The sequence below is a fragment of the Adiantum capillus-veneris genome, chromosome 4 (genome assembly GCF_014529385.1).
Source record: "Adiantum capillus-veneris isolate H3 chromosome 4, ASM1452938v2, whole genome shotgun sequence".
NCBI classification, from domain to species: Eukaryota; Viridiplantae; Streptophyta; class Polypodiopsida; order Polypodiales; family Pteridaceae; genus Adiantum; species Adiantum capillus-veneris.
Genome location: NC_140934.1, coordinates 148633712 through 148648055, shown reverse-complemented (window position 1 = coordinate 148648055; position 14344 = coordinate 148633712). Strand labels below are relative to the sequence as shown.

Genomic DNA, 14344 nt, shown 5'->3' with positions numbered 1-14344 from the left:
TGTTCTCGGGAGATCAAAAATGAAATCCATTGCAATACTTTCCCAGGGGTGGGTGGGTACGGGTAAAGGCTGTAACAATCCCTGTGCCTTATGCCTGTCAAACTTGACCTTCTGGCATACCAAGCAATTGCGCACAAACTCTTCCACATCCTTTTTGAGTCTCCACCAAAAGAAATATCTCTCTACCCCTTTCATGGTGGTAGCAATGCCGCGGTGACCCGTAAAAGGTGGACAGTGGCATTCAGTCATAACCTTATCCCTCAACGGCTGTGTAACGCACAACATAGTCTTTTTCATCAAGTAGCCTTCCCGAAGGGAGTATCCAGCTACTGTCTCCCCATCCCATATCCGTGTGAAAATATCTGCAAAATCTGTATCTGTGGCATACTGTTCGACCATATCCTCGAAGCTCCTATGATATATCGCGGAAATAGTTAGAACCAACGGTTTCCGAGACAAAGCATCTGCCACCACATTCTTCTGTCCCTGCACATGGACAATCTGGAAGTGGAACTGTGACAAGATGTTCGCGCACCGCATCTGCTTTTCCGAAAGCTACTTCTGTGACAAGAAGTAGCGCAAACTCTGATGGTCTGTAAAGACAGTAAAATCCGCTCCGAGTAGGTAATGCTGCCACTGAGTAAGAGCGTGGATAACCGCCAAGAGCTCTTTCTCATAGATTTGTGCTGTCATCTCCGGCCTAGAGATCAAACGGCTCTCGTAAGCTATGACATGGCCTTCTTGCATCAAGACCGCACCCAGACTACGACCACAAGCATCACAATATACTTCAAATGACTTCTGCAAGTCCGACAAAGTCAAAATAGGTCCAGTAGTCAATTTCTCTTTCAATATCCGAAAGGCAGTCACCTCTGTGGGTCCCCACGAAAAAGGTACTCCTTTTTGTGTCAAGGTATGCAAAGAGGAAGCAACCTCAGCAAACTTTCGTATGAACCGCCTGTAGTAAGAACACAGTCCCAAGAAGCTTCTAACTTCATGGACATTCCTCAAATCGGGCCAATCACGAATAGTCTCTATCTTGGCCGGATCCATTTGCACTCTTGCTGTGCTGACACAATGTGTCCCAAAAAGTGTATCTCTGGTAGGAAAAATTCACTTTTCTTTGCATTAATCACTAACGTGTGATCTCGTAATGCCTGAAAGACTTGAAGCAGATGATCTTTGTGTTCTACCTCATTCTTGGAGAAAACAGTGATGTCGTCAAAGAAAGTGCCAGCAAATAGCCTGTACTCTCGAAAAATCATGTCCATCATCCGATTAAATGTCGCAGGAGCATTGGTTAAGCCAAAAGGCATCACCAAAAACTCAAATAACCCAAAAGTCGTCCGAAAAGCAGTCTTGTAGACATCTCCTGGCGCTATCCTGATCTGATGATATCCACTCTTCAAGTCAATCTTGCTAAAGCACGAGGATCCCTGTAACTTGTCGAGTATATCATCGATCCTAGGAATCGGAAATCTGTTCTTGATGGTGATTTCGTTGAGAGTGCTATAATCGATGCACATTCTCCAAGATCCGTCTTTCTTCAAAACCAACAACATTGGAGAGCAATACGGTGAAGTACTAGGCTGGACAAGACCCTTTTCCAAGACAAAGCCTTCGAAGCATCTGAGTATCCTGAAAAGTATCCAACTTGATCGAGTGGCCACCTTCCTTAAACTCTCGGACTTTCTTGCTTTCATCTTCGAGAAAGTCATACTGGTTGGCTTTGTAAAATTCTTCTTGTTCCAATAAAAGTTTCCATGATCCGAATCTGAGCTGTCTGTAGACAAGTCCTCATTAGAACTGTCAGTCTCTGGGCGAGATGTAGCCTTCTTCTTGCCCTTTCCGAAGCTTTGTTTCTTGCTTCGCTTTTTACCTTTTCTGCCTTCTTCGCTCGAATCTGAAGAGCTAGAAGAACTGTCAGAAGAAGAAGAAGAAGAACTGGGTACTCCTTCAAATCGAACACGTTTCTTCTGTTTCTTTGCCTTGTCAAATGTTGACCGACGACCCAAATATCCCGGGAAGTCAGTGCTTTTCTTCTGCTTTTCTTCGTGCTTTTTGGCTTTCTTTTGCGCGTCAAAAAGCTGAGCAATCCGTGCATCAACCACGTTCTCCAGTTCCTTCTCCGTATATTTCTTGGAGGCACAAGGTTTCTTGAGAGCGGGTTTCGGGAGTGGTGTTGTGGTTCTCTGCCACTCCATCTATACCTCTTCCAAAGAGGTCTGGTTCATATATTTTGCCATCTTTGGGTCCTCGACAAAATTGAGCATCATCTTTGTTGCATCGCCAATCAATTGACGACGCTCCATCTCTCTCTGCTCCGCCTGAGTAGGCCGAGGCGGGCCATACTCTCTGTCTGAATCTTCGTTGTGATCCTAGCCCGCATCTCCAGATGCAGAGGGAGTCAACTGATCATTGCCTGAAGCCATAGGTGCCGCGGAAAAAAAATTTGGGGATCGGATTTCCCGTAGAAGAGAAATCGGCCGTGCTCTGATACCACTGTAACAGACTTGGACACTCCAAGTCAAGAATCAATCGCAACAGCACCAAATAACCACTTCAAAACAATTCACGGAACACAATAGATTTGCATTGGCCCGGCGGAGTTCCATGCCTAGAGATATTGGCCCCAAAGACTGGCGCCCCTTTCGGTATTTTTTTTGTATTAATCAATCATCAAAGTACAAGAGAGCGGTTAGGGTTTTACTCTCAGACTCTGCGTCCAGATGCTCTGAGAAGTGAGGCCCTGACCACTAATTTAAAGGTTACAAGGGATGCCCAAAAGCAGAGCCCTAAAAGCTTTTAAAATAAAAAGCATCAGTTCTCTCTCTCTCTCTCTTAGAGTCTTTTTCTCTTTTTTTTTTAAAAGAAGCAAAATTCGCGTCGCTCATGATTTTCCAAAAAAAAAAAAAGCCTCCGCGATTTTCGGAAATTAGGGTTTCTGGCAAAAATTAGGGTTTTTGCTGTCCGCCACATCATCACTTTGTGACACTGTCCCAACCCTGTTCTTCGAGCTTCAAGGTGGGGGACGACTACAACAAGTTGCAGTAGAGGCCCCGCAGGTAGCAGAGTGTTGTTTTCAAAGGATCCGAGTAGTGGGCATCTATGGGAGGACTTGCGTCATACACCCTGACCCAGCAGCTCTTGAGACTGGACACTGGAGGCTGTGGGCTTGGGAGTGTTGTCCACTGGCACGAGTACAATGGGATCCTGGTGAGTGGCTATGGAGGGACCCCTTCTCTTCTGCAGACCACCCAGGAATCCCGTTCTTTCAGTACACTGTTCGATTGGGACGTCATATACTAGCAGCACAAAGAGAGGCCCGTCCCGCTGCAGCACGTCATTCGCAGGAGGGTCTCACAGTCGGGTACTTGGCAGCCTTTTGGGAGAGGTTGTGGGACTCCAGACAGCCGAGGCGAGTCACCTTGTTTCAGTGGCTGGTCGCACACAGAGCTACTGCAAGTAGGGAGCTGGCTAGTGCATAATGGTCTCTCGGCCGCATGTGCAGCTTGTGACCATTTGGTGGAGAGTCGGCGTCACTGTCTTTGGGACTATCCCTCGGCCCAGCAGGTATGGCTACGAGTTCTTCAGCTGATGCTGCTCTCTCCACGGCTTGACAGTACACTTGGGGGGCAGTGGCTTGGTCCACCTCACAGGCCAGGCACTTCAGTTTGAGCTATCTTCCACCAACAGGATGATAGTGATGCAGGAGGGGCGACCTACACTCCAGCCTGCTCTACAGAGCTTACTCCACAAGAGTGGTGCAGTGAGGGAGAGGAGTGTTGGCTCATCAGTGGCCTGACACTTGGGATCATCTGGCGGGCCCGCTGTTTCCGCATCTTTGAGGCTCGCCCTGTGCCACCAGCAGAGACTGTTCGTGACTTTTGGCTAGAGCTGATCCATACTCTCAGAGAACAGCTTGAGGGACTATAGGGCAGCTCCAACCGCATGCGGGAGCGCCGCGAGGCTTTCCTTCGACTCTGGCGCCCTGGGCCTTTCTACACTATAGTCCAGGGTGTGCTCAGATGGCACTATCGTCCACCTGTGTGGCTCTTCCCTCCTCCCATCTCTTGATTTAGCCTCATTATACATATGTTGTTTTTTCACTTTGTTGTAGCCCTCTCTTGCAGAGGTGGTTGTAGCCGTATGGGCAGTTTTCATTAACTAATAGAAGGATCTTTTTCTCGGAAAAAAAAAAACCCTAAGCGACCACAGTAGTTAAAAGTTCAGTGGTTGCTTAAGGTAGCGACCACAGTAGTTAAAAGTTCAGTGGTTGCTTAAGGTGGCGAACCACTCGTCACAATGGAAAATCAATCCACTATGTCCAGGGTCTCCATGGTCTCTCTCTCTCTCTCTCTCTCTCTCTCTCTCTCTCTCTCTCTCTCTCTCTCTCTGGTGCGAGTTCCTGATTCCCTGAAATGAGTGCTCTCTCTCTCTCTCTCTCTCTCTCTCTCTCTCTCTCTCTCTCTCTCTCTCTCTCTCTCATCACGCCATCTCTCTCTCTCTTTACCATGCTTTCGTTTAGGGTTTGCTGCTGTATTTTAGGGTTCGCGACCTATTTTTAGGGCTCGCGACCTGTATTTTAGGGTTCGCGACCTTTTTTTTTTTTTTTTTTTTTTTTTGGGGTTGCTGGACAGATCTGCGTTTTAGGGTTTGCTGCATTTTCTGCACTTTAGAAACATCAATCCTCTCTTCTCTCTCTCTCTCTCTCTCTCTCTCTCTCTCTCTCTCTCTCATGTCATCCCCAACCTCACCTATGGCAACAAGCAAACTCAAATATATGCTTCACTCCAAACGAATTTCCATCATTGAATTGGAAATGAAAGCATGGAGAAAAGAGATGGAAGATTGGAGGAACGCGAAGACCGTTTTCCTCCGAGAAAATGAAGAAAAGGAGAAGAGGTGGAAGGACGAGAAGGATCATCTTCTCAACAAGATCGCCACGTTGGAGAATAGCATTTTGGACCTCCACAAAGAAGTGTTGGAAACACGGTCAAAAAATGGGCTTGAAGAGGGGGAATTTCAGCCCTCTTTGAGGGAAGAAATTGACAACATCAATGAGGAGGAGAAGTCATGGGCCGCGGTCATATCCGAAACGCAAAAGAAAGTAGAGGAGGCCGAAAAATGGATTGAGGTTGCCAAGAAAGGGAAAGGTAAGGAAGCTCCTTGTACACCCACTCTTATCAACATGACCCTCGAAGAGGAACAAAGGAGGAGGATCCGGGCTCTACATGTGAGGGTAACCGGCCTCAAGGACATAAACAATGTGGAAAAAGAGGTCACAAGCCTCACATCAATGATGGGGGTGGAGAAGCCTTCACACACAAAGGCATGGAGAGTGGGCAAGAAGAGTGAGGGCCCCGGAGAATCTTCAAAGAAAAGAGCTCTCATACTACGCTTCCCTTCATTGGACGAGAAGAAGGAATTCTTGAGGAAGAGACCTACTCTCAAGAAGACAGGTATTTTCTTAGGCGATGACCTCACTCTCTCACAACTTGCGCATATGAGAGAAGTAATGCCCGAGATTCAAGCGGCAAGGGAGAAGGGGAAGATGGCCTTTTACAGAGATGGTCGGGTGGTGATTGTAGAGCGGCGCTCTACATGACGGTGCGAGACCTATGGGACCACATTGAGGATGGCGACTTGAAATTGTAATGGGTCTATGAGGTTGGATGTTGGTGCCTTTGAGGACAGTTTCAGAGACAAGGACATTGTTTTCTTTTCAGAGACTCACCAGGCCCCTGGCCAACTGTTGCCACATGTGGTGGGATACAAATGGGAGACAGCCCACAGAACAGTCACGAGATCTGAGCATGGGAGTAGAGGTTCAGGAGGAGTAGCGGTGTTGTTTAGGGAGGAGCTACAGCCACTACTACATATTGTACGGAGAGATGATCAGGCTAGATACATGTGGGTGAGGCTGAGAGCTGGCACATGTCGATTTCTATATATTGCTATATGTTACTTCCCCCCAGTACGTCAGTATATGCTGTATCCAGAGGGCAGTCGCCTTTCTCAATTCTAGATGATGATATATGGGAGTTTTCTAGGGATGGTGATATCATCCTCCTAGGAGACTTCAATGCTCGAACGGGCAACTGTCAGACAGTCTTCTACGACACTTCAGATGAGATGCTTAGAGAGTTGGATGTGGGTGAGCTGGGGTTTGACAGATGCTCACATGACAGAGAGCAGACTGAGTATGGGAGATACCTCACGGAGATGACGACTACACATGGGCTAGCCATACTTAATGGCTTACAACGGTTTCTTGGAGCAGCAGGCTTCACATGCTTTCCACACAGACATGGGGCCAGTACAGTGGACTATGTTATGACACAGCCGAGCTTTATTCCTTGTATTCAGGATTTCACAGTGGGAGCCAGACCAGTGGGCGTAGCAGTGGATCATGCTCTCTTGACACTGTCTGTATCTTTTCAGTTTAGTACAGCCCAGATATCAGGAGGCAGGTCACACACCCGTTATACATTTACACCAGAGACTGACTCGGTTTATACAGAGGCGATCTGGGATCGTCTATGCACAGTTGCTCCAGGCCTCTCAGTAGAGGAGTGCACTACTTTACTGACTGAGACACTACATGATGCAGCATCAGACGCATACCCACACACTCAACCGGATCGAAGGCGACATTCTGGGAGCATGCCCCAGAATAGTTGGTATGATGAGGAGTGCAGAGAGATGAGAGCCCAGCTTCAGAGGGATCTTCATTTAGGAGTCATCACCTACAGACAGTCGCGGATTGCTTTCCGGCGCCTTGTGCGAAAGAAGAAACGAGCTTACCTGGCCCAGATGGAGCGAGACTTGTATCAGTTGTTCTTGAGTAGAGACTCAGGCGAGGCATGGCGACTCTTCCATGAGCACTCCCCTCCCCCAGTGATTACTTCTCCTGATGTGTGGGGCCAGTATGCGACATCGTTATATACGGTTCCTGGGCAGGATCCCCTTCCAGATCCTACAGAGCCATGTCCACCTACGAGCACCTTCTTTACCACTGAGATGGTAAAGAGAGCCATTGACAGGATGAGGACCAGGAGGGCTTACGATCATGACGGTCTAGTAGCGGAACACTTTATACATGCTAGGGATATGCTGATGGAGGTTCTTGCAGTGTTGTTCAATCGTGCCATGTGTGAGGGATTACCTGAGACTTGGAGGTTGTCTACTATTGTGCCTATATTCAAGGCAGGTGATCCTACAGAGCCTGGAAATTACCGCACTATTATGGTTGGACACACACTGGCACGATTGTACGCATCCATTATTGAGCAACAGTTGAGTAACTGGGCAGAGGGTGAGGGTGTACGGGCAAAGGGACAAGCAGGTTTCAGGAGGGGTTTCTCCACTCTTGACCATATTCTGACACTCAGAGCTATCTTTGAGGAGGGCAGGTCACATGGGAGACGGATTTATTGTAGCTTTGTGGATTTCCGCAAAGCATTTGACATGGTACCGAGAGCTCGACTGATGCGCAGACTGCAGGAGATGGGGGTGCCCACAGTGTTGATTTGGGGGATTATGGCTTTATACAGATCAGTGATGGGACATGTACGCACCCCAGAGGGGATATCTGACTTAGTTCACTCCACTATCGGGGTGAAACAGGGTTGCCCATTGTCTCCTACTCTATTTGGTATGTATGTTGATGAGGTGTCTGATTACATTGACAGAGAGGGTGATAGAGGTGCCCAGCTGGCAGGGACGTGGATCCCATTGTTGTTATATGCTGATGATATTGTCTTGATCTCTAACTCACCAGAGGGTATGCAGCGACAGTTGGATGCATTACACAGTTTTGCAGAGGATAGTGGATTGTCTGTAAACCTTGGTAAAACCAAGGTCATGGTGTTTAACACCACACCGCAGTGGATCAGGAGATCGGCACCGACCTTCACGTATGGTCAAGAGATTGTGGAGTATACAGATGCATACACTTACCTTGGGATAGTCTTCAGTGGGCCGAGGTTTTCTTTGGGGAGAGCAGCAGAGACTAGACTGACCAGAGCTTATGCGGCCTTGGGAGGCTTGGAGAGGATGTGTTCGCAGGTTCAGTTCCAGGAACCTCGGACAAAGTTATGGCTCTTTGATACTTTAGTAGCCTCAGCTATGATGTATGGGGTACAGGTATGGGGACCTTCTGTAGGCCAGGATGGTTGGAGACGTATGGAGAGGCCCTTGGTATCTATGATCTCCCGATTGATTAGAGCCAAGGCCTCCGTACCTCACGCGATCATTCGAGCAGAGCTAGCTGCCCCCTCCATGGAGATTGAGGCGCTTACCAGATCAGTGTCCTTTGTGCACAGCCTATGGGATACTACTAGAGACAGATATGCTAGACTGGCCCTTGAGTCTTCCAGACAGTTAGCTCTACAGGGGGACACTTCATGCTTGTATGCACAGATGACTTCATGGTTTCAGACGCATGGCTTCACCATGGACAGGTTGCCCCCTTTCCATTATTCTCTTCAGGCACCCTCGCTGTCTCTTACACGGGTGGAGATCACTAGACTCATTCGTCAGGACCTGATCCAACTCGACACCAGGAGGACATGGATAGAGCCACCTCAGGAGTTGAGCACGAAGATGGCTTTCTATAGAGAGCATCTTCTCCACCTCACAGGAGATGGGTTTGTGATTCGACCCAACTACATGGACACACATATGTCTCATGGTTTGCGTTGTGCCATTGGTCAGATACGCACATCCTCACATCAGCTCGAGATTGAGACTGGTAGATTCAGAGGGATACCAGCAGACAGCAGGATATGCCGATTATGCCAGAGAGAGCCAGAGACAGAGTTGCACTACATATGTCATTGCACAGTGTTCTATGAGATACGGGGGCGTTTCCACTGCTTATTCAGAGAGGGTTTTGGTCCTCTATCTAGGGTCATGAGTTATGAGGATCAGAGATGTCTTGGACTATATCTACTTGAGTTACACAGGTGTAGAGACACTTTACTGGGGAGAGCTAGAGAGAGGCAGTCCCAGAGACACATTACACATTTCTTTTCACTAGATATGGGACAGCCAGAGGAGCAGCCACCACTGCAGAGCTCGTCCCACACTCATTCGACCACTACTGGCACTCTCATCGACCGAGCATTGGAGCTACAGAGATACAGACGACCACGACTGAGGAGAGGAGCTACACAGCATCGACGGAGACTACAACAGAAGATTCGAGCCATACTCTCTCGACATCCAGAGTGCAGATGAGGATGGATCCTCACCATTTCTTCCATCTTTGTTTCACACACTGTTACATCCAGTTTACCGGGTACCTATTGTATCAGCTGCTACACCCACGTAGTTTTAGATTGTAGTAGTAGTAGTAGTATTTTGTTCCACTTCTAGTTCTTTTCTAGTTCTTTTGTACCCAGACATGGTATTAGATTCACTATTTTGTAACTGATTGGTCTCATAGGTCATTTTGGCCTTTTGAAGACGTTAATATAACATTTCATTTCATTTCTCTCTCTCTCTCTCTCTCTCTCTCTCTCTCTCTCTCTCTCTCTCTCTCTCTCTCTCTCTCTCTCTCTCTCTCTCTCTCTCTCTCTCTCTCTCTCTCTCTCTCTCTCTCTCTCTCTCTCTCTCTCTCTCTCTCTCTCTCTCTCTCTCTCTCTCTCTCTCTCTCTCTCTCTCTCACGCACGCACGCACACGACTGAAAGATACAATCAAGAACAACTAGAAAACAAGGCAAAGAAAGACACCAAAAAGGAGCAAAAGAAAAATAAACACGAAACAAGCAGGGCATCGACGGAGCAGCTGGACCAACAAAGGGAGAAACGCTCAAACAACTACCACAGAGTCTGCAGCGCCAGGTGGAGGATGACTGGTGTGGGAGGCAAAGTTGCGCAAGCAACCTTCTCCAACGGTCTTGACGGCTTCATGTTAATGGATGATAGGCGGCACCTCCGGAAGTGACAGAAGAGGAGAGGGGTTTTGTAAACCTTATGCGGCCACCGTAGTTAAAAGTTCAGTGGTTGCTTAAGGTGGGGAGCCGCTCCTCACAATGAAAAATCAATCCACTATGTCGAGGGTCCACCACATGGATCTCTCTCTCTCTCTCTCTCTCTCTCTCTCTCTCTCTCTCTCTCTCTCTCTCTCTCTCTCTCTCTCTCTCTCTCTCTCTCTCTCTCTCTCATACACACACACACAAGGGTCAACTATTGAATTAAACATCCTGATGGCACATACCCCAAGATAAAATATATGAAGATGCCAATTACAATAGAAAAGAATCCAAAATCCTTCTAAATACATCCTATCCTAAGGTTTCGGAGCATATGGAACACCATTAGATACTAATATTGTGTGAGTAGTAGAACGCCTAAATCAAATAAAAATACAACTCAAGCAATGGGGTGTTCTACAAGAACTGAAATTCACCTGTCCAACTGCATTTGGACTTTTAAATTCTGAAGACTTTCCTTTGATTTTGGACCATATGCCCATTGCATTATTGCTGCAACAGGAAGATATAGAGCATCAGTAGAAATAGCACAAAATGGACAGCACACCCAGAAAAGAGGCAGAACAAACCATTGATAGTCCCCAAACTTGTTCGTGCAAGCTGCCACCAATGGCTCCATTCCGGCATCTTCTGGAAATAATGACCCCAATGCATCTTTCACTAAAGTGGCAAGTTGTTGGCGAGCAGGAACACAGCCGCCGGACGTTGTCTGAAACGCAAGAGTGCAGGAAAGATATAATTCAATCTACCCTTTTTTTTCTTTACACTCTTTGAAAGCTTGCTAGCCCCCCCCCCCCCCCCCCCCGAAAAAAAAAAAAAACATAAGCACTAACAAAAGATACTGATACTCTTTGATCTCATATGCATGTGCGTGCATGTGAGTAAGATAGAATAAGTGCATCCCCCGTGCAGATGTAAGAGTAAAGGTGAAGAATTGCAATGTGAATGAGAGGAATTATTAGAGTCCGAATGCCCAAGAAAAGAAGTCTCATGGAGCACAGATTGCGAATGAACTAAAACTGATTATGGAGTTCAAAGTTTTGAAGTGTGTTGAATTTCTGAGACATTAAAATCAATGAGCACGAGTGGCTTAAATACATATATTCATGATCTAGTTCAACATGGCACACCCATTCAAATATTTTGTTGCACAAGTGAAACAGCCCACCATTTCCTTCCCAATTGCGGCTTCAGCAGGGCCTGAATCACCTGCCAGTACCTGCAAACCTCGACCAGAGAACACAGCCCTCTTTGAAAAGCGAACCTGTGAAATGCGGCGAAAGGTTAGCCAAGTCCTGCACAAAGCAAGATGTTGCAGGCCCGCACTTTGAATTCCAGAGACAGAGATTCCTGCGAAAAGAAAGTTGACTAAGCATCTTTTTCTCGCTTAATATAAGAATTTAAAGGAACCTTCATAGTCAGTCTATACATATAGAAGCACAAAAGCTATGAACAACATCTTCTTACACTTGACTTATGCAGTTAACCACTTAAAATTGGGCAACTGGAGCTTGATCTTGATAGAAGACTAATCAGGAGCATAATAAAAAAGCAGGCAATCCACAACAGCCTTCATTATGCAACTGTCAATGAGTTCCTTAGTGCAGCTGACTAGAATGTAAGACTCTGATTTTTTCAAATTCTTGTTCTCCTGGAGATGATAGTAGTAAGCCTCCCATTGATGTGCAGACTCATCCAGAAGAGTGCAGGGGTGTAATGTGCAGTCTCATCCTGAAGAATGAAGGGGTGTAATGGCCAGTTTGATTCTTGTCATCTCAATGAATCATACATGATCCAGCCTTTTGATCCGACAAGCTGAAAAATTCAGCTCCTCAGTCCTCGCTTTAAAACGTCTTCCAGAGAAAAGCTTCCAAGTTCCAGAAACCACAAATAAGCCCACTTGTAAGCTCACGATTGAATACTCAAGCCTTTCAATACAGGTTGATTGCACTCAAACATCCTCACATAGTATCCACAGGCAATGCTAAGTAAAAAGAGAATATTATACGTCAGAATAAGTGCCTTGGAATATTAACATCCAGATGGACAATACTTTACTTGAAACAGAGTTCCTTCTTACAGACAAAACTACAATGAAAGCTGAGATTGATCCACTTTGACAGTCTACTACAGGGTTTCCAGTAAAAAGAGGACACAAACACCTTGTTTCGAGAGTCCATCAAGTAAACTAAGATAATCAACCATTCTTTCTCTGAAAGCACGGAGAATCTTTAATGAGCAAAATTATCCATGCTATTCAACGAGAAATTGCTTTGCGCAAACTTGCTCCAACCCATAAGCTAACCTACATAGAAGATGAAAAAGGGTCAAGAGAAATGAATGAGCCTTTCAATATGGAAAGAACTCATGGAAGCACTTTTGCTATGTGAGAAAAGAGGTCATACGAAATGTGCAGCCCCTCACAACCCATACACTCACCCAAGACCAATAACGAGAACATCAACCAGCAGAGCCACAGACAAGTCCGACATGGCTTACAACAAAAACAAGAGTGTGCATGTTTTTTAAGTCTTGTAGAGTACAAAAGAATCCTATAACTACTGAAGATTAGGCAGCGCACAATTCATGCTTAAGAACATGAGGCATATCTAACAGTCAATAGAAAAGCCAGTTGAAAAACAAATACGTGTTCATATCTTTGAAACCAGATGCGATATGCTCTGTTGATAAATTTTGCCAGAGACAACGATTGAAGATTCAAAAACGAATTTAAGAACACTATTCTGGCTAATCTGTTGTGTATGCCTGCTATGCTCATTGCTTTCATTGCAAAACTTCAGGCCTCTGGAGTTTCCGAGTAGTGATGCCATACGAGCACAATGTACAAACAACAATTGGCAGTAGGGAACGATGGTGGATGGAAATGTAAGTACGTGTTTGTCGGTGTGCATATACGATTCTGTCTGTGCGTGTGTGTGTGTGTGTGTGTGTGTGTGTGTGTGTGTGTGTGTGAGCGTGAGCCGGGAAGCAACAGTTCCTTACCTGTTGTAGCACGGGTCAGCAATGGTGCGGCGGGAACGACAGCAACCAGGAGTGTATTAACTGGAAGTGTGAGGGCTGAAAATTGTGCCTCAAGGCTCACCCGGTCTTCTTTAATTTTCACCTCGGAAAAATTGTAACATTTTCCACAATGTGCTTGGCATGATCTGACCCAAATCGCACGGCCAAGATCCTTGGGTTTAACTTTAATAATTTATTTACCCCACGCGTTCGTTTAATGTTATGGCCAAAAAGCAGCTCACGCATGCTTTTTGGCACCAAAAGGGCGACGACAGGTTGAAAACTTTAGAGTAATTCTCCCTCATTTTGAAGGTCTACACAGATTAGTTGCAAGCCAATAACGGATGTTCTGATAAGGTGTTGGTAGAGTTCATCATCGACCTCAACCAAGAGTTCATCATCGACCTCAACCATAAGAGTTAGAAACAAGTAGGGGGTAGTAGGGGGTACCAGCTTGCGTAAAATCAAAAAATCTCTCATTAGAAGAGAATATCCCCTTCGCATTGGATCACGGAGAAGGTGGCGCACAGGGGGGAGCAGACACGCAAAGAGGAGGCGGGATAGGAGGGGATGGGCAGAGCCGATGCAGCCTGCTGCATGCAGAGCAGGGGCCGCACATAAGGTGAAGGTGATAAGCAGACGCAGAGGAGGTGCAGAGGTTGAACTCCAGAAGAGACGCAGTTGCAGAAGTGGCGCAAGCGAGGGGGGGGGGGGGGGGGGGGGGGGGGGGGGGGGTTGTTATAGATATTTTTTAAAACTTTAATATTCACGTCGTTGACAGTCGAGGGCGACCGTGGCTGTGGTCTACAGCAGTTCACGCTGCGTCATACCTCTCGCGCGTCCGTGTTCGACTCTCCAACTCCATTTTAGAAGGCGACCCCTCAATGGAGGGGTGGGTATGAGTTGCTAAGATCAAAGGTTGGATTCTAAGGAATCTTGAGACGAATGAATAAATAGAGAAAGCTGCAAGTAGGTGCCCAAAGTATGTCCTTTACATTTCAAAAAATGGCTGAATAAGAAGAATCTTGTGAAGATGCTTTGTATTACGTAACAAAGGCAAAGGCTCATGAGGCGAGGAGCAGCAAAGGCTCAGTCGCTCAGTACCTCCCTCTTCCTCATCATCGCCCGCGCGTCCTCCTGCCATCCCTCAGATGCAAGCATACTGCATGTAGGAAGTGCGAGAGAGAAGGAGCCAGGCCCACTGTTTTTTGTGTAATTCAAGCAAATCCTACTCTTGGCATCGTCTGGACACAGGCAAAATGGTTAGCTCAGAGTATGAAAAGTGTACTTTTTCAGCATTCGTGTTCGAACACTGCGTAGTA

The 14344-nt window shown here is 46.6% G+C and overlaps 1 protein-coding gene across 3 annotated transcripts in view; it reads right to left on the bottom strand.

Annotated features, from left to right (window-relative positions):
- Window positions 1-13157, bottom strand: part of LOC147460140 (arginine--tRNA ligase, chloroplastic/mitochondrial-like) — an 83594-nt gene extending 70437 nt beyond the window's left edge. Inside the window, exons 1-5 of one of the 3 annotated variants that reach the window (XM_086511251.1) lie at window positions 13005-13141; window positions 12164-12306; window positions 11170-11351; window positions 10571-10710; window positions 10418-10493 (exon numbers count right to left, since the gene is read on the bottom strand). In XM_086511251.1, the coding sequence (XP_086367377.1) occupies window positions 10418-10493; window positions 10571-10710; window positions 11170-11351; window positions 12164-12206 (441 nt within the window). In that variant the 5' untranslated portion in view covers window positions 12207-12306; window positions 13005-13141. Of the gene's footprint in view, window positions 1-10417; window positions 10494-10570; window positions 10711-11169; window positions 11352-12163; window positions 12307-13004 lie in introns of all 3 variants that reach the window. The other 2 variants (XM_086511252.1, XM_086511253.1) reach the window with 2 other exon arrangements.
- Between the last annotated feature and the right edge of the window lie 1187 nt (window positions 13158-14344).